The following is a 25,306-nucleotide window of genomic DNA, read 5'->3' on the forward strand; positions in this document are numbered from 1 at the left end:
AATTAACTTTGCAGTACAATGAACTAAAACCAGCATGGCTGCAAATACCGATAATGCTGTTGAGTTGTAGGAGTTTACTTTGGGGAGGGGTTACTGAGGTTTGATTATGAGGGGCGTAGGCTAAGGGAGGGGTTACTGAGGTTTGGTTATGAGGGGTGTAGGCTAAGAGAGGGGTTACTGAGGTTTGATTATAGGGGTGTAGGCTAAGGGAGGGGTTACTGAGGTTTGATTATGAGGGGTGTAGGCTAAGGGAGGGGTTACTGAGATTTAATTATGAGGGGCGTAGGCTAAGGGAGGGGTTACTGAGGTTTGATTATGTGGCGTAGACTAAGGAGGTTAAATGAAGTTAATTATGAGGGGCGTAGGCTAAGGGCAGGGTTACTGAGGTTTGATTATGAGGGGCGTAGGCTAAGGGAGGGGTTACTGAGGTTCGATTATGAGGGGCTTAGGCTAAGGGAGGGGTTACTGAGGTTCGATTATGAGGGGCGTAGGCTAAGGGAGGGGTTACTGAGGTTTGATTATGATGGGTGTAGGCTAAGGAGGGTTACTGAGGTTTGATTATGAGGGGTGTAGGCTAAGGAGGGGTTACTGAGGTTCGATTATGAGGGGTGTAGGCTAAGGGAGGGGTTACTGAGGTTTGATTATGATGGGTGTAGGCTAAGGGAGGTGTTACTGAGGTTTGATTATGAGGGGTGTAGGCTAAGGGAGGGGTTACTGAGGTTTGATTATGAGGGGTGTAGGCTAAGGGAGGGGTTACTGAGGTTTGATTATGAGGGGTGTAGGCTAAGGGAGGGGTTACTGAGGTTTGATTATGAGGGGTGTAGGCTAAGGGAGGGGTTACTGAGGTTTGATTATGAGGGGTGTAGGCTAAGAGAGGGGTTACTGAGGTTTAAGTGGGAGGGCCTTATAATGAGGGAGGAGTTTCTGGGGTTTGGCTTAAAGGGGCTTGTGCAGGAGGAGGTGTTTCTGGGGTTTGGCTTAAAGGGGCTTGTGCAGGAGGAGGTGTTTCTGAGGTTTGGGTTAAGGGGCTGTGCAAAGGGGAGGTGTTTCTGGGTTTGGTTAAAGGGGCTTGTGCAGAGGAGGTGTTTCTGGGGTTTGGTTAAAGGGGCTGTGCAGGAGGAGGGTTCTGGGTTTGTTAAGGGGCTTGTGCAGGAGGAGGTGTTTCTGAGGTTTGGTTAAAGGGGTGTGCAGGGAGGGGTTCTGGGTTTGGTTAAGGGTTGTGCAGGCAGAGAGGGTTTCTGAGGTTTGGCTAGGGGCTTTGAGGGGAGGTGTTTCTGGGGTTTGGGTTAAAGGGGCTTGTGCAGGAGGAGGTGTTTCTGGGGTTTGGGTTAAAGGGGCTTGTGCAGGAGGAGGTGTTTCTGGGGTTTGGGTTAAAGGGGCTTGTGCAGGAGGAGGTGTTTCTGAGGTTTGGGTTAAAGGGGCTTGTGCAGGAGGAGGTGTTTCTGGGGTTTGGGTTAAAGGGGCTTGTGCAGGAGGAGGTGTTTCTGAGGTTTGGGTTAAAGGGGCTTGTGCAGGAGGAGGTGTTTCTGAGGTTTGGGTAGGAGGATCATAGGAGTGGCGTATGATGGGAGAGTTTGTCGTTTTTATGAGGATGAGCCAGCATTAGGGGAGAGGCTGAACTCTGAGAGGTAGATACCAGATTTTCAGATGATTTGACTTCAGCAACTGTGGCTTTTGTCCATAATATTTGATTCCAAACAGATTCTATCATGACCTCTGCTGTTTTGTCTCTTTTTACTGAGATCCAGATGGTGATCACTTTCTAATTTAGTATTTAATAAATCTGTAAAACTATTTGTTGGGGTTGAATTTTTGCATATTCGGACCTCCTCGTGAATTATGAATGAATGAATCAAGATAACAATATGCATGATGTTTTTTTCACGAGCTATTTTGGAAATACTCATTACAAGTTCTAGGTATGTTGTAAATGTATTTGCTCAATGTTGTCTAGATAAGGACTCCTGTAAACCAATATAGTTGCATTAAAAGGAGACTGTTATACATCTTTATACGGATAATTTACATTTACCTTTTATGAATAATATGGCATGAAAGCCAGCTGAGACATAAATCATGCATGCTTACACACACATACATATGCATAAATGCAAACACACACACACATTTAGTAATTCAGTTACATACGGGCTAAATACATACAAACATAACCACGCTGCAACATTCAGAATCTCTCTCTCTCTCTCTCTCTCTCTCTCACACACACACACACAAACAAAAACTGAAGTTAATTAATCAGTTTCTTTAAATCAAGACCTGAAAAAAAGACTTTTACAGTGGGAACGCGTGGATCAAATCAGAACCTAAATGGATAATTGGCATCAGACCCCCTCTCTCTATCACATAGTCAGCTACAGCCTGTAACACACATGTACACACACACACCTGGCTGCTCACACACAGAAATGGACATACACACATACTTCAAGGCCTAATGTGGAACTAAGGTTACAGTAAGTATTAAAGGACAGTGCTCTTTAATCTGTACATACAGGTTTTCAACATCTGCACATTCTGATAATCAGGTCTGAACAGTAGTTAGTTCTTGTTTGTAATAATTATAATTTCTGTGACAATTCTCTTATCAAGATGCCAACATTGACTTTTGTAATATGCTTATCAATTTTATTAGGAAGAACAGAATTGATATGGGGTTATAAGAACATTTTCTTATAATATTAATGTGTTGTTTTTCTGAGCAGGGAAGATGTTTTAGTTCAATAACAATGGGGAAGATGTTTTAATTCAATAACAATTGGGAGATTACAATATTGAGTGAGTGAAGCTGATGTTGATGTGTGTGTGTGTGTGTGTGTGGTATAGCTGTTTGTATGTGTGTGTTGTATAGCTGTTTGTATGTGTGTGTGGTATAGCTGTTTGTGTCTGTGTATGTGAATAGTAATTGGACTGCATTTATATAGCTCCTTTCATTCACTCATTTACACACACACTCACACGCCAATGTTAAGTAGCTGACATGCAAGGTACCAATCAGCTCATTGGGAGCAATTAGGGGTTAGGTGTCTTGCTCAGGGGCACTTCAACATGCCCAGGGTGGGGGATTGAACCGGCAACCCTCAGACTGCCAGACAACCGCTCTTACCTCCTGAGCTATGTCACCCCTGTGTGTGTGTGTGTGTGTGCATCTGTGTGTGCCTGTGTGTGTGTGTCTGTGTGTGTATTGAAGGCTGAAGCTCATGTTGTGTGTGTGTGTGTGTGTGTGCACATGTGTGTATTGAAGGCTGAAGCTCATGTTGTGTGTGTGTATTGCAAGCTGTAGCTCATGTTGTGTGTGTGTATTGCAGGCTGAAGCTCATGTTGTGTGTGTGTATTGCAGGCTGTAGCTCATGTTGTGTGTGTGTATTGCAGGCTGTAGCTCATGTTGTGTGTGTGTTTGTGTGTGTATTGCAGGCTGTAGCTCATGTTGTGTGTGTTTGTGTGTGTATTGCAGGCTGTAGCTCATGTTGTGTGTGTGTGTGTGTGTGTGTATTGCAGGCTGTAGCTCATGTTGTGTGTGTGTGTATTGCAGGCTGTAGCTCAGTGTTGTGTGTGTGTGTATTGCAGGCTGTAGCTCATGTTGTGTGTGTGTGTATTGCAGGCTGTAGCTCATGTTGTGTGTGTGTGTATTGCAGGCTGTAGCTCATGTTGTGTGTGTGTGTATTGCAGGCTGTAGCTCATTTTGTGTGTGTGTGTATTGCAGGCTGTAGCTCATGTTGTGTGTGTGTGTGTATTGCAGGCTGTAGCTCATGTTGTGTGTGTGTTTGTGTGTGTATTGCAGGCTGTAGCTGATGTTGTGTGTGTGTGTATTGCAGGCTGTAGCTGATGTTGTGTGTGTGTGTATTGCAGGCTGTAGCTGATGTTGTGTGTGTGTGTATTACAGGCTGTAGCTCATGTTGTGTGTGTGTGTATTGCAGGTGTAGCTGATGTTGTGTGTGTGGTTAGCTGTAGCTCATTGGTGTGTGGTTGCAGCTGAGTGGAAGAGGGGGATGGGTGTGCTGCTGGTGTGGGCAGTGCTGCTGGGGTGCTATGGCCAGTCTCTGGGCGGAGTTCTGTACCAGCTCCAGGAGGAGCAGCCTCCCAGCACTCTGATTGGCAGCCTGGCCGCAGACCAGGGCCTCCCAGACTCTGGCCACCTGTACAAGCTGGAGGTTGGTGCCCCCTACCTGCGAGTGGATGGTAAAACCGGAGACATCTTCACCACAGAGACGGCAATCGACAGGGAGAGTTTGAGGGACTGCCGCAGCCTGCTGAAGGCTGAGCCTTGCTTTCTGGAGTTTGAGGTGTCCATCACGGATCTGAACCAAAACCAGAGCCCGCGACTCATCGAGGGGCGCATCCAAGTCCTGGATATGAACGACAACACGCCACAGTTTCCCTCGCCCATCCTGACCCTGTCCATTCCAGAGAACACCCACAGCGGGGCGCTGTTCCCCATCCCACTGGCCACTGATCGCGACGCGGACGGGAACGGGGTGGCGGATTACTCTCTGACCACAGGGCCAGACGCACTGGCGCTGTTCGGCCTGCAGGTGGCAGAGGACCGTGGGGAGAAGCTGCCGCAGCTGGTGGTTGTGGGCAGCCTGGACCGTGAGCAGAAGGACTCGTATGATCTGAGCATTAAGGTGGTGGACGGAGGGAACCCTCCACGCTACAGCAGCGCCCTGCTCAGAGTCCTCATCACTGACACCAATGACAACGCACCTCGTTTTGAGCAGCCCATGTATGAAGCCGATCTGCCAGAGAACAGCCCCGTGGGTCACTCTGTGCTTCAGGTAGGACATCCATCAGGTTTGCATCATCAGTGTGAGACATGTTCTGCTGGATTAGGGTTAGTCAATCATATGTGCATCATAAATATGCACTACTTTTCATTGGTGATTAAATATAATTTGTCTAACATTTTAGCGAGTTGTCAGTCAGTGCTGTTACTCTAGGGCTGCTATGTCAGTGCCATTACTCTAGGGCTGCTATATCAGTGCTGTTACTGTAGGGCTGCTATATCAGTGCTGTTACTCTAGGGCTACTATATCAGTGCTGTTACTGTAGGGCTGCTATATCAGTGCTGTTACTGTAGGGCTGCTATGTCAGTGCTGTTACTGTAGGGCTGCTACATTAGTGCTGTTACTGTAGGGCTGCTATGTCAGTGCTGTTACTGTAGGGCTGCTACATTAGTGCTGTTACTGTAGGGCTGCTATGTCAGTGCTGTTACTGTAGGGCTGCTACATTAGTGCTGTTACTGTAGGGCTGCTATGTCAGTGCTGTTACTGTAGGGCTGCTATGTCAGTGCTGTTACTGTAGGGCTGCTATGTCAGTGCTGTTACTGTAGGGCTGCTACATTAGTGCTGTTACTGTAGGGCTGCTATGTCAGTGCTGTTACTGTAGGGCTGCTATATCAGTGCTGTTACTGTAGGGCTGCTATGTCAGTGCTGTTACTGTAGGGCTGCTACATTAGTGCTGTTACTGTAGGGCTGCTATGTCAGTGCTGTTACTGTAGGGCTGCTACATTAGTGCTGTTACTGTAGGGCTGCTATGTCAGTGCTGTTACTGTAGGGCTGCTACATTAGTGCTGTTACTGTAGGGCTGCTATGTCAGTGCTGTTACTGTAGGGCTGCTATATCAGCGCTGTTACTGTAGGGATTCCCTCTCAGGAATTTTATTCCAGGGTCTGCATTGTGCTTGCAGGTGAGGGCTGATGACTCAGACATGGGGCCAAACGGGGAGATCGAGTACATGCTGCACCAGGCCACTGACGCCACACAGAGGCTACTGCGCATCGACCACTCCACCGGCATCATCTCCGTCAGGGGGCACGTGGACCGGGAGGAGTTTAGCTCCATGAAGTTTTATGTGGTTGCCAGGGACAAGGGGTCTATGCCTAAAAGTTCCAAAGTCTTTGTTGCCATTAATGTAAAGGACCAGAATGACAATGCCCCCACAATTGAGATCAGAGGAATTGGCTTAGTCATACACCAGGACGGCGTAGCGAACATCTCTGAGGACATGCCCATTGGCACTGCGGTGGCCCTGGTGCAGGTGTCTGACCGGGATGAGGGGGAGAACGCGGTGGTCACCTGTGTGGTGGCGAGGGATGTCCCTTTCCAACTGAGGCCGGCTGGGGACACACCGAACGACCACAAGAGAAAATACTTCCTGCAGACCACCGCCCCTCTGGACTACGAGCTTGTGAAGGATTACCGAGTTGAGATCGTGGCGGTGGACTCAGGAAACCCAGCTCTCTCCAGCACTAACTCTCTGAAAGTGCAAGTGACGGATGTGAATGACAACTCACCTGTCTTCGCTTCTGCCCAGCTGGAGGTGGACTTTGCAGAGGAAAATCAACCAGGAGACAAGGTGTTCGACATCGTAGCCACGGATGCTGACAGTGGCAGCAACGCAGAGCTGACATACAGTCTCATCACTGCGGACTCTTCTGCGAAGGGGCTGTTTGAGATCGACGCTGACACAGGGGAGGTGCGTGTGAGGAGCCCGCTGGACCGGGAGCACCGCGATCGCTACCAGTTCCACATCGCCGCCACCGATAAGGGAGTGCCCAGCCACCGCGGCACTGCTGCAGTTCTGCTCAGGGTGCTGGATCGGAACGACAATGACCCCAAATTCATGCTGAGCACCTACAGCTTCTCCGTGCTGGAGAACATGCCCCCCCTCAGCCCTGTTGGCATGGTGACAGTCACAGATGCAGACAAAGGGGAGAACGCCCGGGTTCAGCTTACCGCCGAGTCGGACGACGGAAAGTTTGTGATCCAGAACGGCAGCGGCACCATCCTGTCCAGCATCTCTTTCGACCGTGAGAAGGAGAGCACCTACACCTTCCGCCTGAAGGCTGTGGACAGTGGAGATCCACCCCGGTCCTCCTTTGTCGGAGTGACTATCAATGTGCTGGATGAAAACGACAACGCCCCCTACATTATCAAGCCCTCAAACTCCTCCTACAAATGCCTGTCCCCTCTGACCCGCCCGGACAGCCACGTGCACCAGGTGGAGGCTGAGGACATGGACATTGGTCCCAATGCAGAGCTGACCTACAGCATCGCGGGAGGGAACCCCCACGGCCTGTTCCGCATCTCCTCCTCCGACGGGGAGATCACCCTGGCTAAGGAAATCACCCTGGGCCACAAGGGCCTCCATAGGCTGGTGGTGAGGGTGAGTGACAAAGGAAAGCCCCAAAGACACACCACAGGCCTGGTGCACATCTATGTGAATGAGACCATCGGAAACATCACCCTGCTGGAATCCCTGGTGGGGCACAGCCTGTACACTCCTCTGGAGACCGACATTGCCGGGGAGCCTGACCACAGCCTGGCCTCTCAGCACAGCAATGTCCTCTACGGCAGCCTGGCCGGCATCACGGGGGTCATTTTCATCATCATCGTCGTAGTGGTTGTCCGGCACCACCTGCAGCAGGATGGTAAGAGTGGCTACCAGGCTGGGAAGAAGGAAAGTAAAGACCCCTACACCCCTAAACAGGCCCCCAAGCACAAGAGGGGCAAGAAGGGGAAGAAGGGTGGGGCAAGCAAGCAGGCCGCACCGTTAGAGGAAGACGAGGAGGAAGGCACCAGCCTAGATGGTGTCAGCGTTAGTCCCAGGATCCACTTGCCCCTGAATTACCCACCGAGCAGCCCTGACCTGGGTCGCCACTACCGCTCAAACTCCCCTCTGCCCTCCATCCAGCTGCAGCCCCAGTCCCCCTCCACCTCCACCTCCACCAAACACCAGGCTGTGCAAGACCTCCCCGCAGCCAACACCTTCGTGGGCACTGGAGACGAGAACTCCATCAGCTCTGACCAGTTCTCCGACCAGAGCTACAAGCCCAACCCTCTGAAGTACGGCAGCAGACAGGTAGGCCACCACTGTGTGCACCAGATGTTTGTATTATGAGACAGGTGTGTGATAAGTTCTGAATAAGACAGGTGCCTGATCACCACTGAACAGGACAGGTGTGTAATAAGTATGAAATGGGACAGGCGTGTAATAAGTACGAAACAGGACAGGTGTGTGATAATTACTATAACAGGACAAGTGTGTGATAATTACTGAAGTGGCCAGGTATGGGCTGGGGTTGGAAAGGACAAAGCTAAGACTATCACATTATTACACTGAAATGGGTAAACCCTGCAATGGCTTTCAAACTGATTGGAACTCTTGACAAAGATAAAAATGATTGGCCCTTTTTAAAAAGTGTTAAGTTGTTTTTTAAACACTGGGGCTCATGGTTGGATGAGACCAAACTGAAGGTGTTTGGCCAGGTTCACTGGAAGAAGGATGTCATACCAATGATGAAATATGGCAGTGGATTCTGATGTTATTGAGCTGATGTACATCTCCTGGAGCTCTTGTTGAGGTCTGTGGAGTCATAAACTCAAAGACCTTCCAAGTTACAATAACGTTTTGGCCAAAAACCTGCCCCCACTCCCTAAAGCTAAAATGGGTCACCCGCCAAGACAATGAGCTCAAGCATACCTGAAAAGAATGGTATAATAGCCAAAAACCTGCCCATATTCTAATCAACTGATGATTCACCTCTTCAGATTACACCATGGCTTCCCTAACCCCCTGTGGATTGCCTTTCTTCTCCTATTTTTTTGGATTTCCCTTTGAATAATGTTATAGGTATAGCTGTGCAAAAATAGGTTATCTGTCTCCTGGTACTTTAGTTATTGTACAGATTGTTTTTGTTAGCTTGACATGACACATATTGATTATTAATGGTGCTCTGTGCCTTCTTGGTGATATCAAATTTTTGTGTTCCTGAGACTAACACTGGTGTTTCCTTCTTTATGTCATTCTGGATAAGCATGTCTAAGTGATTTTAATGCATGATAGGGTTATTCTAGGGCCAAAATCAATAACCAACATTGTCCTGGCTATATTGGCCAATTGTCAGTGCTTTACATTATAGCACATTAATGCAAATTGCAGCCATGTTTTCACATACAAGAAGAGGTAAATGATCACAGATGTCAACTCATGGGGAGTCTCTGTTCTCTGTATATCGTAATATGGTGTGCTTGCCTGGTGAAAATGATGAATGATGCACTATAAATAATAAATTAATAATATTCAGATACCTATAAATCGGCTACTTTTTTAGCATGACCTTTTCACGTTTCACCATCAGTTACATATTAAATGCACCACCTCTCCGGTGTGTGAACTGTATGTTCCAAGGCTGTTACTTGTTTTGTTTACTGATTTTCAAATGCGTTTGAATCTGAGGAAGATTAAAAATTTTGAATATGTAATTAAGGGTTTGAACTTGCTACCCCGTTGCTAAGGTGAAACTAGGAGCCCAGTTGCACTCTGCACTCATTTGTACTCGCGGTAGTGCTTAATATCAAAGAGACCAATAAACAGCAAGCCATGGTGTTGGGTACACTGACCGGCAGCCTTGTGTGTGGGTGATGCAGCCGTGTGTGGGGGTGATGCAGCCATGTGTGTGGGTAATGCAGCCGTGTGGGTGGGTCAGGCAGCCGTGTGTGGGGGTGATGCAGCCGTGTGTGTGGGTGATGCAGCCGTGTGTGCGGGTCAGGCAGCCGTGTGTGCGGGTGATGCAGCCGTGTGGGTGGGTCAGGCAGCCGTGTGTGGGGGTGATGCAGCCGTGTGTGTGGGTGAGGCAGCCGTGTGTGTGGGTCATGCAGCCGTGTGTGTGGGTGATGCAGCCGTGTGTGTGGGTGAGGCAGCTGTGTGTGGGTGAGGCAGCCGTGTGTGTGGGTGATGCAGACGTGTGTGCGGGTAATGCAGCCGTGTGTGTGGGTGAGGCAGCCGTGTGTGCGGGTGATGCAGCCATGTGGGTGGGTCAGGCAGTCGTGTGTGCGGGTGAGGCAGCCGTGTGTGGGTGATGCAGCCGCGTGTGTGGGTGATGCAGCCGTGTGTGCGGGTGAGGCAGCCGTGTGTGCGGGTGATGCAGCCATGTGGGTGGGTGATGCAGCCGTGTGTGTGGGTGATGCAGCCGTGTGTGCGGGTGAGGCAGCCTTGTGTGTGGGTGATGCAGCCGTGTGTGGGTGATGCAGCCGTGTGTGCGGGTGAGGCAGCCGTGTGTGTGGGTGATGCAGCCGTGTGTGTGGGTGAGGCAGCCGTGTGTGCGGGTGATGCAGCCATGTGGGTGGGTCAGGCAGTCGTGTGTGCGGGTGAGGCAGCTGTGTGTGGGTGATGCAGCCGTGTGTGTGGGTGATGCAGCCGTGTGTGCGGGTGAGGCAGCCTTGTGTGTGGGTGATGCAGCCGTGTGTGCGGGTAATGCAGCCGTGTGTGTGGGTCAGGCAGCCGTGTGTGTGGGTGATGCAGCCGTGTGTGGGTCATGCAGCCGTGTGTGTGGGTGAGGCAGCCGTGTGTGTGGGTCAGGCAGCCGTGTGTGTGGGTCATGCAGCCGTGTGTGTGGGTGAGGCAGCCGTGTGTGGGTGATGCAGCCGTGTGTGTGGGTCAGGCAGCCGTGTGTGTGGGTGATGCAGCCGTGTGTGGGTCATGCAGCCGTGTGTGGGTCATGCTATCTCATCGACTGTAGGCTGCACATTTGAAATGGAGGAGCTATGAAAAAGAGAAATTGTTACCCCATCGCACCTCCAGAGTGAAAAATTCTATGTCATTACAGATAAAATAATAACCCAGGAGAAAGTTGTCTGCAATGTACACAAGCTTCTGTACTATCCCTGCGAATGCTGGCACCTTTTCCCTCCAAAGGAGATCTGTCTGCTCTGTTTAGTTTAAGTGAGCCATGCCACTCTTGTGAAATGATGAACAAATAATGATGTGTTATAATTTTTTCTTTTGTTTGAGCCACAGCTGACCAGGGTCATTTTATTGCTGTGAATGGCATCATTGGCATTACTATGATCTTCCCTGGTTTTATTTTTTAAAAAATAAAAATTAAAGATAGGGTTTTCATTATTGCTTAGTTAAAGCGTAGTGCATTTAAACTCTTTAGTTTCAGGTTTAATGGGAAATTATAATTGGGCCATAATAATTATGCCTTTAAGCAACATTTTATTCAAATTTTGATGGTAGAAAATTTCTCTTACTTATGAGATTTTGAACTCTCATAGATAGTACTCTATCTTGTCTTCATATCAGCCATAAGCATCCATCCCAGATAGCATGTGTTTATTCTAAACTATCATTGGCTGATACAGATATGACCCTGATATGATTATGGATCTCTACATGCACTACCCTTTCAATGCAGATATGACCCTGATATGATTATGTATCTCTATGCGCTCTACCCTTTCAATGCAGATATGACCCTGATATGATTATGTATCTCTACAAGCACCCTTTCTCACCTTTGAGAGGTCTTCTCCCAGTGGCTTCTCTCCAAAGGCTCTTCACTCGGTTAGGAGGCTGTGCTGACAGGCCTTGTCTTAAATGTGTGATATTCAGAAGATGGTTGCTGGGAGACCGCCTGCTTGTTTTTAGGACAGTGGTGCTAATTGGCCCAGCTGGGGCAGATAACGGTCTCTCTCAGAGGTTTGAAATGATGTTCCTCTTGTTCTGCTGCTCTGTCTGTTCTTGGTAGGAAAACTTCAAAAGGGGTCAGTGCTTTACTTTTAAAAAATTATGGCTGAAAGAGAGGAGATTTAAATAAATTATAATTTATTGTAGGGTTCATAGATTTAAAAGTATCTATTCATAGATTTGAAACCCCTAAATGGGTGAAACATTTCCTTGAGAATATAGCCGCGTTTCCACCGCAGGAACTAGGGTCTAAATTTAGTTCCTGGGGCTTTATTTTACCCCCCAAAAGGTTCCTGCTCGGGGGGTAGTACTTTCCGAAAGTACAGGAACCTTTTGGGTGGAGCTTGCAGCGCTGAACATTTATGATTGGTCGAGTACTCGCAGTATTTGTGTTGTATTTATTTTCCGCCATTACCCGCCATGTTTGAAAATATGCAGCGGCAAACCAATTTATTTTCATAACAACTTCAAATCAAACTTGTATGTTATGCGGCGCAGTAGCCTACTTTTGGTTATAGCCTGCCAACGTCTTGGAATTATAACGTGTGCTCTTCTGCTCTTTTCTTGCTTTAGTATTCGTTTTATAAAATGCTAAGCATTCCTGCTGGGACAGCATATTACGTACTAAAACATTCAAACGGATTAATTCGGTTGCTGAATATTTTCTTCCGGATTTTCTTTGTTAGCCCGTTGTAATTGACTCAAAACGTTTGATACAGATGTGAGGTATGCGGTAGCTCTGCGTAATTAACATTGGTGATACAGTACAAGCAAACTGGAAATCACCTTCCGCACTTTTTGTCCGGGTAAAATAACAGGTTAATTCTAGTAATCTTCCCTTTAGCTTTTTCAGACTGCCGTAATTTTACTCAATTTTACTGGCATTTTTCAATTCCACGAAAAGACCAGGAAGACTATGGACTAATTTATGGTGCATGGTTCGCATCTGGAGGGCACACTTCGCTGCTCGGCTAGCAGTAACTTCAAAGGAAAGCAAACGGTGGCTGTACCACTACTAATTTACATTTTCACGCAAGTCCGAGTTTTCGTTCTATTCTTGTCATTTTGCGATTGGCCTATATGGAATTGACGACGAGAAAGTAATCAAACAGCAAATTGTTTACAATGTGTGCATGTTTTCTGCTGTTGTTGCCAGTTATACATATAAATGTGAATGCATTCTGTCGCTTCGGATGTCAAGACATGAAAGCGAATGTTCGCATAAAAACATAATGAATGTGTTTGAGAGGATATATGAAAATCAATAAATACAAAAGTAACCATATATAGTCATTGTTGGTAACCCGTTGTATATAAGTGGAATAAACCCCTCCGGGCTGTCCCGGTTATTAGAAAATAATGTAGGCTACTTCGGTGGTAGTATGGGGTTACAGAAGAAATCATATGACAGATGGACCGACGACAACGTCGCTTTTTCATACGTCAGTGGGCTAATTTGCCTAATCTTCGCGGTACTTTAGACCCTGGTGGAAACGCAGACAACCATTGGCTGAAGGAACCTTTTAGTTCCTGGTAAAGTAGTTCCTGGGACTGAAAGTTCTGGGTAATTTTGGTGGAAACGCGGCTTATGTGTGCATGTGCATCAACAGGGATGCAAGTAAAACAGAACTGTTTTTCACAGTCAAATGAAAAAAATTTTAAAAAGCTAAAGCAAATGTGAAAATACAGGTATATTAGTCAATTGAGTTTCATGGTGAGATATGTCTGTGTTGATTAATGAAACATGTAAAAGTTATGTTATGTAATGTAATATTCTGGGTCTGCGATCAGCTGGGAACCAGAATGATTGACATGGCATGCATTATCAGAATATTTGGCCACCCACAGCAACAAAAGCGGTGTTGATTAATAAGCTGATTTCAAGTTGCACAACAATAGTCAAATCATACACAATACACATACAGGCCTTAACCCCAGAGTAGCAAACACAAAAGGAGAAACCCTGAAATGATGGTGAGGACAAACTGCCTGGTGGGAAAACATATCGAGAGGAACCCAGCTATAGAGGGGGAGCCCATCTAAAACTGAGAAGTGCCAAGTATTAGCAAGCAATCCATAATTAGTAGGCCATAATTAGCCCATATTGTCAGAATTTGGAGGTGTGGGAGAAGTATGGCAGTTGGGTGGGGCAGTAGTTCAGTAGTGCAGTAGGGTGGGGCAGTAGTTCAGAATGGTAGGGCAATAGTTCAGTAGGTCAGTTTGGTGGGGCAGTAGTTCAGTAGGGCAGTTGGGTGGGGCAGCAGTTCAGTAGGGCAGTGGAATCAGGAGCAGTGCAGTAGGACAGTGGGGGGCAGCAGGGTTGGGAGGCAGTATTTTACCCCAGCCTCGGGCAGAATGTTGTATTTTACCCCAGCCTTGAGGGAGGTTCTATTTGACACAACACATGGTTCTATATTTATTTGTGTAATGACAACAAATCTTACCCTCAGAAATCCATATGAGAAATAATGTTGTACAAAATTCTGAGTACTGATATGTGAGAGGGAATGTGCCTCATCTCTCTTTCTCTCTTTCCTTCAAAGCACAGACACAGTCAGAAAAAGTCTATATTCTTCTGTCTCACAAACGTACAAACACACAGATCTCTCCTTCTCTCTCTCACACACACACACACACATACAGATCTCTCCTTCTGACACACACACAAACACACAGATCTCTCCTTCTTACACACACACACACACACAGATCTCTCCTTCTCTCACTCACACACACACACACACACACACACACAGATCTCTCCTTCTCACACACGCACACAAACACACAGATCTCTCCTCACACATAGACACACAGATCACCCTTCTCACACACACAAACACACAGATCTCTCCTTCTCACACACACACAAACACACTGTCTATTTGAAGTATCCTCTCCCTGTCAGAAGAGTTTCCTTTCTGAATTAAATGCTCCAGCTTCAGGCCAGTGTGTCTGTCAGCTCTGGAAAGTAGGCCCCCAGCACTGAACAAAATGAGCAGCATGCAGGCTACAGTGCCTCAGCTAGGGGTTAGAGCCAAGGCACTGTGGGGGGGGGGGGGGGGGGATGGAGCCGCAGCGGAGGTGCAGCTCAGTCTCACTATGTCGTATGGGTTTGGCCCCTCCCTGATTTCCTCTACCATTGCATATTTGACAGACAGAATGGTTTCAGATCTCTAGACAAAATGTCATGTCAGACAAAAGGGGCCTGAGTAAAATATTAATTCATTAATTTCATGAAAAAGTTATCAAACAGCCGTATCACATATGTGAAAAAACTGCAACCAAATGCCTTCTATGATTTGATACCAGTCTTTCACATTGATGTGGAGGAATTTTAGCCCACTCTTCTTTGCAGAAATGCTTTAATTCAGGCAAATGGGCAGGTTTTTGGCCATGAACTGCTTGTTTCAGGTCCTGCACAGCACCTCTGTTGGGTTCAAGTCAGGTCTTTGAATTGGTCAGTCCAAAACTTTAATTTATTTTCAGTAATTAAGATTTGGACTTGCTTTTGTGTTTTGGATCATTGCTTGCCGCATGTCACGTCCCTCCGCCTCAGGTGGGGGCGCTGGCCGTTTGGACACGCGTGTGTCTTGTTAAAGTTCATTGTGAGCACCTGTGGCTGTGCCCTTTTAAGAAGCCTGGATTCGGCTTCTCAGGAGATGGGACTTTTTCTCCCCACCTCTCGACCACGGCCGGGTCTTGATTTTATCTGGTGTTTTGCAGCTATTTTAGTATTTCTTTTTGTAATCAAATAAAGTTATTGGTTAGTTTTGGGAAACTTTGGTGTCGGCATCGCTTATGTTTGCGAGGGCTTGAGAGCAACCGTAACATAAATGGGGGCTCGTCCGGGATTTTACCCTTTATAGTTTTACATTTTCTGTTCTTAGCCCGGTTAGCTTAGCCGCCGGGCGGGTCCAAGGGACTTATCACTTCATTGTTTTTCCTTTTTTGTTTTTGGTGGTTAATATGAGTGGAGCTACGCTTCGGGGCACTGAGGTCGACTAGTAAAGTGGTCTGCTGAGTGCTCACGAGTTTAGCGTTCAAAGTCGCCCCGAGCGCAGAAAACCACCGAAGACTAGTTTGAGTTAGTTTTTTTTCTGTTTGGTTAGATAGGATCGGGGAAGCCCACAATAGTTAAATGGTAGCGCCACTGATTGGTTTAATCACTCTGGATTTGTATCAGCTGTTTCGTCCAGCTGGGCCGATTGATCTGGGAAAAGGAGAGAATCGTTTGACTGGTATGGTTTTTTTGATAGCACTGTTCAGTTTGATAACTGAGTAACATGGACGCCTAAACATTTAGGCTACGTAAAGTTTTGGTTAGTCTCTTGTTGTCGGTGCTTCGTGATAATTGTCTGTCAGCTGATCCTCCTGCATGGTGTTTTGCTTCGTGTTCGGCCATGTTAGAATGGTTTAGCCCAGACGGTCTTTCGATTTCCGAACTTCGCGTCTATTGCTTTCTCGTTCCTTATTGTGAAGAATACTGTCGTGCATTTGTCGGTTTCCGAATATTAAGTCTCTGACCTTGTCCGTTTCGTGTTAGCCTGGTAGTGTTTCTGCTTCGGTCCTAGATTATTTATATTGCGAAACCGTCCGATAAACTGCTGGAGTCTCGAGATGTAACGTTGAGTTTGCTTGAATGTCCGTGTACTTGCACATGGTACTATAGACTAATAGTCCCTTGTTTTTACTCTACGCGCGTGCGCGTAGAGATCCTGCGGCGTTTCTGTCTCCCCTGGTTTGTCTCCCCTTGTTCACTTTGTTTTGTTTTGGGGACTGGTGTTCCCAGCTGGTGGTGGGGGTGTTGCGTCCCTCCGCCTCAGGTGGGGGCGCTGGCCGTTTGGACACGCGTGTGTCTTAAAGTTAATTGGGAGCACCTGTGGCGGTGAACTTTTAAGAAGCCTGGATTCGGCTTCTCAGGAGATGGGACTTTTTCTCCTCACCTCTCGACCGCGGCCGGGTCTTGATTTTATCTGGTGTTTTGCAGCTATTTTAGTATTTCTTTTTGTAATCAAAGTTATTGGTTAGTTTTGGGAAACCTTGGTGTCGGCATAGCTTATGTTTGGAAGACCATTTTCTGACAGCATTGAATTCATGGTTCCTTCAATAATAGCAAGTCATTCAGGTACCGAGGCAGCAAAGCATCCCCACATTATCACACTACCACCAGCATGTTTGACAGTTGGTATGATGTTCTTACTGTGAAATACTGCATAGAGGCAGAAACTCTGGGGATTTTCAAGACTAGGCTTGATAGTGTTAGATACTATCTGGTCTGTAGGTAATCAGAGCACTAATTTAGTGAGGAAAATGGCGAGCATTGTTGGGCTGAATGGCCTGTTCCTCTCCTGAGCCCTCAGCAATACCTGCATCACAGCTGCAGCCACTCCCACCTCCCTCTCCTCAGCCTATGCCCCCCCCCCAACCCTGACAGACCTTCATGCAGAGCTGGGGGGGCTGGCCTCTACTGCTACTTAATGGTCTGTCTTAATTTAAAATAATAAACAGCCCTTATCTTTATCTGGCAGCCCATTGGGTATGCATCTTGGCAGTGGTGCTTATGATTGTAACTGTATCTCCAGATTATATGCAGTTTGTTTTCGATGTAAAATGAACTTTTGTAATATTTCTTTGTCTGTAAGCATCTACAATGTTAAAATTGTAATTATTAATTATTATATAATTATTTTCCAGATCTTAATTTTTATGTCCACTAACAGTTCCACGAACTACAGTTAAACGGCAACTATGATGTACTGGTCTGAAAGGATGTGTGAGTCTGGTGTGGGTGTTTTATATGAGTGTAAGGTGTGAATATGTGAGTGTGGTGTGGGTGTGCGTGTGTGTGTGCACGAGTATGGTGTGTTTTTCGGTCAAGTTAGATTCACAAACATTTCTGTGTTTCCTTCATGTTACAGCTTCCTCATCGGCGAGTGACATTCTCCACAGCCAATCAGACGCCTGACATGCAGGATCCCGCTGCATCAGCGGTTTGGGGGTTGACCCCAGTCCTCCCAGGGCCGCATTGGGCCCCTGGCTGTGCCCGAGGAGCACTATGAGAGGACCACTCCCGACGGCAGTATCGGTGAGATCCAGCACCCTGAGAGCGGTAAGAACTGAACCTCATACTCTACATACAGAACTGAGAGCAGTAAGAACTGAACCTCATACTCCACATACAGCACTGAGAGCAGTATGAGACCATGCTATACCCTGAGAGCGGTAAGAACTGAACCTCATACTCTACATACAGAACTGAGAGCAGTAAGAACTGAACCTCATACTCCACATACAGCACTGAGAGCAGTATGAACTGAACCTCATAGTCTACATACAGCACTGAGAGCAGTATGAACTGAACCTCATAGTCTACATACAGCACTGAGAGCACTATGAACTGAACCTCATACTCTACATACAGCACTGAGAGAGGTGATGATATTGCACCTAGAATCTTGCAAAAGATTTATTTTCATTGTTCAACTCCTCAGTGTACAGAACATTGTGCCTCAAAATATCTGAAGAACTTTGCATAAATAAGTTTGATCCACTCTTATCATCCACTTTTGGCAGAATAATTGTTGTATATTTTTTAAATTTTATTTACTCGATTGTGTACCGTTTCCACAAAATGCACTTTGAGGAATACTCTCCCTGTGGCCATTGCAGTAAGGTCAGTATAAATTTGAGAGTCTTGACTTCCTCCATCCTGGTGCAGTTTGATTTATTGTTCTCCAGCCAGCTCTGATTGCAGCGACGTGATGAGATTGATGCTGCAGTTCATTGCTTTAGTTTGTCCTTGCTATGACCGAAACCTTGGCCGAGCAACCGAAAAGGGTACCGACTGCAATAGGGATCAGACTCTGCTGCCAGTTTAACAAAAATATTCATTTTTAGTCACTTAGTTTTACATTAGTAAGTTTTAGATAAAAAATGACAAGCCAAAGTAAACCTATAGGTTGTACAAAATACAAGAATAGGGAAACAGGTGGCAGCCAGCCCATACCTGGAAAACTACACCTGCCACTGTGAAAGAGATCTTCCCTAACCATGTTTTAGCATGAGTCTTCTGGGGATCTAGCCTCCTCACTCTCCTAGCCTCATCTGAAACAGGGCTGAAAACAACAATAAAAAAACAACCTGCTCAAAAAAAGCCCCTGATAAGTACGCATGAGAAATCAAAACAGAACCTGTGTGTGTGTGTGCGTGCGTGCGTGTGCGTGCACGTGCGTGTCTGCATGCGTGCGTGTGCATTGTTACGTCCCCAAGATGGTCTAGGGGTACAGGGGTGTAACAGAGTGACTATTTATTGATTAAATTTAATTAACAGGGAAAACACGATGTCGGTATTTTAGTCCTTAATTTATTTACACAATTATTTTTATATACAGAGAACACAAACAGGAGGGGAAACACTGGGCGGTACCAAACAAAAGAAAATAAACAAACAAAAATATACTAACAATTCGAGAAATTAAAGAAACTAACTGACTGAAACCCAAAATCTTCCGAACCTAACTGACTACACTGACTACGCTAAACTGAACAAAAACATACAAGGGTGGTACACGCCCTTATCTATATATATATACACAAGTGAAACTAACAGTGACAGTAATAAGAAAAAACACCTACCTAATTCCCACTCCTAACCCAACAAAAACCAGCAACCAAACCAGGGACGCAAACCCAAACTCAAAGTCTATTAAAAAAAAATACGAGCAAGAAGTCAAAACGGCACAAAGTCACAACAGCACAAAGTCAATACAAAGGTGAACCAAAATTCAAATCTAAGTCACTCTCAGGTAACTGACAATACGGTCTTATACAGGTGTGGGTCGGGTCCACATTCGCCGCCAAGCGATGTCCGCAGAAGAGGATTGGGGGAAAAACTACGCTTCCTCTGCCTCACCAATTGCGGAGTGACCTGTAGCACAGACTTTACAGAATAATGAGACGGGGAGAGAACAAAAACCTGGCACGTAACACCCTAGTAATGCTAATTACAATAAATACAATTTAAAAATTAAGTGCGCGACAGGGCATCCGCTAACACATTTTCTGACCCCTTCTTGTGCTTTTATTCCGATGGTAATTTTGAACCAACAAGGACCACCTCATCAATCGTTGGTTATTGTTGCGCATGCGGGCCAACGGATTATGGTCGGTGAACACCGTAACAGGTAGAGAGCTAGACCCACGTCTAAAAACTGAGGCCAGTAGCAATGCTAGTTCTCTGTTCAATGGGGAAAGTTACCTGACTTGTTAAACTCAGGACAATGCATATGGATGGCGATCCATTGATATCTCTGCAGAAGCACCCCAGCACCGGAGGCACTGATCCCTCAGTTAATGTAAGAAAGTCTGGGGCAGCAAGCACAGAGCGCTAAAGACGCCTTACGCCAAGCCTGTTGACACGCGGGGGACCCGACAAAGGCACAAGGTGGACTGAGCAAGCTTGTAAGGGGAGAGACCACAGTAGAAAAATTGTTACAAAAATTGCGGTAACCCGCCATGCCCAGAAAACTATGACGTTCCCGCTTAGTGGTGGGCACTGGCAACGCGTTGAACCCTAACCTCCTCCGAGATATGTGACCGTGGCTTTCCGAATTAACATTTTGCCAAATAAAGGGTTAAAGAGTCTGCACTCAGACGATCGAACACAATTCCCAGGGTTTTTACATGTTCCATCTAATAGGAAGAATAGACAACTAGATCATCTAAATAAGCTTCACAGTGTGAAACCCCCTCCAAAAGAAAAGTCATCAACCTTTGAAAGGTCGCGGGGGCGTTTCACATTCCGAAAGCCACGACCGTGTACTGCATGAAATTGTCAGGTGTAACGAAGGCAGATATGTCAGATGCACAAGGGGTTAGCGGCACCTGCCAGTAACCCTTTAGCAAATCTAACCATACAAGGGAACTGGAAAGAATCTGGCACAGTCAAAGAATTAACTTTGCCTGCGTGGGCGTGCATATCTGTGTGCAAATGTTAAGGATATTGACATTTTTGCTAGCATGTGGTCTAACAAATGTATTGTATAAGATAACTATAACTTTCTTGGATTTATACTCAGTACTTTTGGCTTTATTGCAAATTTTAAAATGAGCCCTGGGAGTGGTTTGTAGGTTTACGGCTGATAATCTTATCAGCCAATGAACACAAGAACATATTTTGTGATTATATTTTAAACCGAGTAGAAGTGAATCTGTCAGTTTTATTCCCTTATCCTAAATGATGTTGTTCTTGAATGTAAGTGTCTTGAAGCTAGCACATGGTGGATCCCTTTAACTGCTGTTTAGGTGCCCGTGTACCTCTGTCTTAAGGTTGAATTGAGTCCTACATGTCCCAGTTGTCAGTGCCATTACTTGCCATTACTGGAATGCATAAATAGGCTGTCATTAAATTAAATTAAAAATTATGACTGACAGCTCTTCACTCCCTTGAAGACAAGTGCAAGGTTTCTGTGGAGGTGTCTGGTTTCCATGGAAACAGCATGATAAATCCACTGTGCGGTGTTTCTTTGTACAGATGTACGGTCTCTCCCTGACGTTACCATGACGGGGAACTGCACTCCAGAATGCACTGAATTTGGTCATTCAGACACCTGTTGGATGCCAGGTCAGTCGTCCCCGACACGCAAGACCAAGAGTGCCCCAAAGCTCTCTACATTCGTGCCTTACCAGGAGAGAGCAGGACAGCTGGCCAATGGGCGTCCGGGGAGCGAGGAGGAACAGTGCACTGGGCCTCCGGCCTCCCACGGTGCCTTCCGCAAGGACACACCTGCCCGTCACACCTCCAAAAGAGAGATCTACCTGTGAGGAGCACACAAATGCCCCTCACTGAACCACCCAGAAGGTTTAAGTACATGAAACGGATTCAGCCCTACAGGAATGTAAGCAGCAGCTCATTGATTTATGATGATACAATTAACTGTTTTTTTTTTTTCCCTTTTTTTATTGTTTCCTGCAATGCATTGGTGTAAGACTGAAAGATACATCACAACATTCCTGGCCTGTTCTGGAAGCCTGTGGAATGTTGTAAAGGTAATCCACCAGTCCTGCCAGAATCCATATCTTATCCAGCTCCAAATAAATCCCACTGATGACAGTCGTTCTGCACAAGAGGAAATAGTTATTAATATTAATAAATCACACTAAGCAGACTTTACTGTACAGCGGTGTAAATACATTTTAATGGTGTGCATATGTCTGTCGGGCTTCAGTGCTTTCCCTTTGGCTGTTAGGAGCTTCACATTTGGGGCATTTTGTTGTAGTTGTTTTACAGTGATAAAGAATTGTTGTTGTTACTGGAAGAAAACAGCCAGAATTCATTAGTTTGAGTAGAGAGTTCTGCGGCACATGCACTGGTAACAGGGCCTGGTTGAAGGTCATTTTAGCGTGATACTTTAGAACAGCTTAGGAGGGGTTCTTTTGTAATGTTTAGTCTTTGTTCTGTGGAAGTCTCACGTTTTGTAAAAACAAAAAAAGCCAAAAAAGAAAGAACACATTGTGCTTAGTTATAGGTTATACACAGTCTAAATCACTGTGGCTGCGAAGTACACTGTCCCCTCCCTGAAGAGGAACCCTGACCTGCAAACTGACCACACCATGACTGTGCTCTAAATGTATCCTCCTGGCTCTCAAGCTCTGTTTTTTTTAGTTGGAAACCCCCCCCCCCCCCAGACTGTAATGCAAAGGCACACGTCCAGAGTTAGGGGCTGCCACAGACTCTCAAATACCCAGAGGTGCTATTGTTCCTTAATGATGAGCTGGCATACTTGAGAAACCACAGAGTAACTGACATAACAATTGTCAGTGCCCTTCCCATAACAGTATAATAATAATAATAATAATGTGTATAAAATATTGCAAAATTCATTAAAGCTGCTGATACCTGCTTCAGTTAGACAACAGTTTATTGCAACATGTTTCTAATGTGCCATATGAAGTATTCTAGCATCCAAAAGCAGTAGAAAATGAAGCCAAACCACAGTGCATTAATGTTGTAATATGCCTTTAAAAAGGTGTGTCACAGAGTTAGCATCTGACCCTCAGTCACAAGCATCAATACTTCTCAGTCACTTACTTGCGGGGAGCAAGGGGCAGCACCCCGAGAGTTCCAGCAGGAAGGGGTGTTACCTTCAGCAGCAGGTGAGAGCGGACTGCCACTTGTATGATGGTAGTGCTGTGTTTAAGAGGTGTTTTCATTGACAGAAGCACTGGATTAACTGCTGCATAGTTTTGGGACCAGGGTGGATTTGCATTCAGTCCTTGGTGACACCGGATCAGAAGATGGTGGATGATTCAGTCCTCATAATCACTGCCTCTCAGCTTCACAAATAGCATACTGCTCTTGGAGCTGATCGCTGAAATGAGATATATTGTTCAGACAGCTAATGTAGACAGAAATAATGACTGTTCTAATGGCATGCCTTTTTCCGCTAGTTTGATTATCGGTTCAGTCAAGTGAAAGTCTATAGCTTCACCGTGCCAGTAACTTTTTTTTTTTACAAGGCGACATAACATTTCCAATCAATAATAATTCAATGAACACAGTGCATTTTGATATTTCAGAGTTCTGAAGAACCATTGTATTCACATCTGAAAGAGCATCATTGTCTCAGTCATGTCAAAAATGTTATGCATGTTGAGAACACTTTCTCGCTCTCAGCTGTACCCACAGATGCTGGCAGTTTCTATTAACTCCAGTAACAGCTGACATGCTGGACCTGCTACACCTGACGTCTTCAGGTATTAAATAATGGATGTAATTAAGCAGTAATTGTTATCAGTCTTGATGATTCATCTAATCTAATGGCTCATAGATATATATATATATATATATATTTTATATTCTCTCTTCCTACATTTTTGCAGTCCTACATCTGAAACTTCTATTACATTCACTATGATAAATGTGCGAAAAGTAGAGATTGACATGACCCAATACTACAGGCACTCTCAATCACATGACCCAACACTACAGGCCCTCAGTCACATGACCCAACATTACAGGCCCTCTCAGCACTGGTGACATGAAAGGCTTTGATAAATCAGCAGCATGTTTGAAGGTAGCAGCACAAAGAAGGTGGTTAGGTAGAAGGTTACTTCACCTTTCTATGTTCTACTTTTATGAGCAGTCTGTGACAGTTGTTAAAGCTGGGCATTCACTAAACTGTATCGCAGCTGATTTGAGCATCCCAGGCAATTTTTCAAGATCAGAGGAAAACCTCATTAGGAGTGCTGTAGCTCTCTGTGTGTGAGAGTCAGCGTGCTCCTGCTAATTGTTCTCCCGTTCTATAACTTATCTCTTCAGCAAAATTTCTTCTGTGGGAGATCATCACTGACAGACCTGAGCATAATTAGATTATGGAGCTTTAGTTTGAAGTACATTTCTGAAATTGTATTTCATTAATCGGGTTTATTCTTGTCTGAACATGCATATTACATCATAAATTGCAAATTTTGAATGTGTTGTTCAGTGTATAATTACCATATCAGATAGAAATTACTTTCTCACATTTACATGCTGGTGTAGGCCATCTTCTCTGATACTACAGAAAAATAATGGAGCAACAGGAAAAATAAGTGGAATCCATCATTCAAAGTTTTTATCACCCCTGAACACATGAATGAAACTGAAAACTAAAATGTTTTCATTTTATATATAATATGACCGCTCGGAGTGTAAGGTTCCAAGAACAGCTTAAAATACTAATCATCTCCTGTGCTCATATTGTGAGGGTTTTCATGGATCACAAATAATCAATAAAGTGTTACTGTTGTCTCTGAGTGATTACTGATGATTTATGGTTAGAGCTTCTTTACTGTGGGAAGTAATGGATGTCATTGTTCGCCTGAATTACAGAAATACACTGCCTTTAAAGTGTCTTTTCAGAAAGTAAAATTGTTTGCCTAAATGTTGGTTATATTTGTACAGAAATATACTTGTAATGCCATGTTTTTGCACAGTTTTCTGTATCTGCAAGTGTGCTTTAAAACTTACTGTTTAAAAAATGTAATGGTTATAGACATTGTAAACTACTTAAGCTAGGGGCATTATTGGGTTGAATGGGTTTCTTTGGTGTCACTGTGCTGTAGTGATTCCCTAGCTTCTTTTCCTTCAAGGGTTCAATGCTTTATTTGGATTCCACATGTTTTAAAACTGAGAAGCTAGGTTGATTATACAATGCTTGTTTTATTCTTATACGTTTCGTTTTGTTGAAGTATTTGCATGTTGAGAGAATCCATTGTAATTAGTCTTCTATTTTAAAGCTTCATAATAAAATATGTTCTGAAAAATAAATAACTGTATTGATGTCTCTTTCTCTTTTAAATAACCGCCTGAAATAATACTCATCCATGCTCTCATGATTATTCTCAGCTTATTGCATGCTGAATTAACTCTGCAATGCTATTATTGTTAAACTGATTGTAAATGGCTCTTCTTATATATCCATCCAAATCAAAAAATGACATTTTCAAAATTTTTGCATTTATTCCACTTCACTTATAAAAGCTTATGTTTTTATTACGTTGTGGTATTGTTCACAGGTGCCTGAAGAGCAGAGCAGAGGGTCGCAGAGGGTCATTGATGCAATTGGGAGCACGTGTTCAGGGCTCCCAGAGAGATTAAGATTACTGTCTCCAGTTTGAGGGAGAGCTCTCTCACCACTGTTTGGTTTCTGTTTTGGTGTGGACTGTGTTTTTGGTTTTACACCATACAGCATTGCTGCAGCATACCTTTCACACTTCCACTCACCTACACTACTGATAATGTTGACTTTCACACCCACATTTGTCTTGTTTTTGG

General features: G+C 45.3%; 1 protein-coding gene across 1 annotated transcript in view; it reads left to right on the forward strand.

Moving 5' to 3' along the window:
• The window catches only part of LOC135264298 (protocadherin-1-like), a 90,068-nt gene extending 65,266 nt beyond the window's left edge, over nt 1-24,802 (forward strand). The window contains 5 exon segments of the mRNA XM_064353164.1: nt 3,970-4,793; nt 5,704-7,878; nt 17,409-17,497; nt 17,499-17,599; nt 21,023-24,802. Of these exon segments, the coding sequence (XP_064209234.1) occupies nt 4,008-4,793; nt 5,704-7,878; nt 17,409-17,497; nt 17,499-17,599; nt 21,023-21,312 (3,441 nt within the window). The 5' untranslated portion in view covers nt 3,970-4,007 and the 3' untranslated portion in view covers nt 21,313-24,802.
• Nucleotides 24,803-25,306: the final 504 nt, after the last annotated feature.

The sequence above is a fragment of the Anguilla rostrata genome, chromosome 9 (assembly GCF_018555375.3).
Source record: "Anguilla rostrata isolate EN2019 chromosome 9, ASM1855537v3, whole genome shotgun sequence".
NCBI classification, from domain to species: Eukaryota; Metazoa; Chordata; class Actinopteri; order Anguilliformes; family Anguillidae; genus Anguilla; species Anguilla rostrata.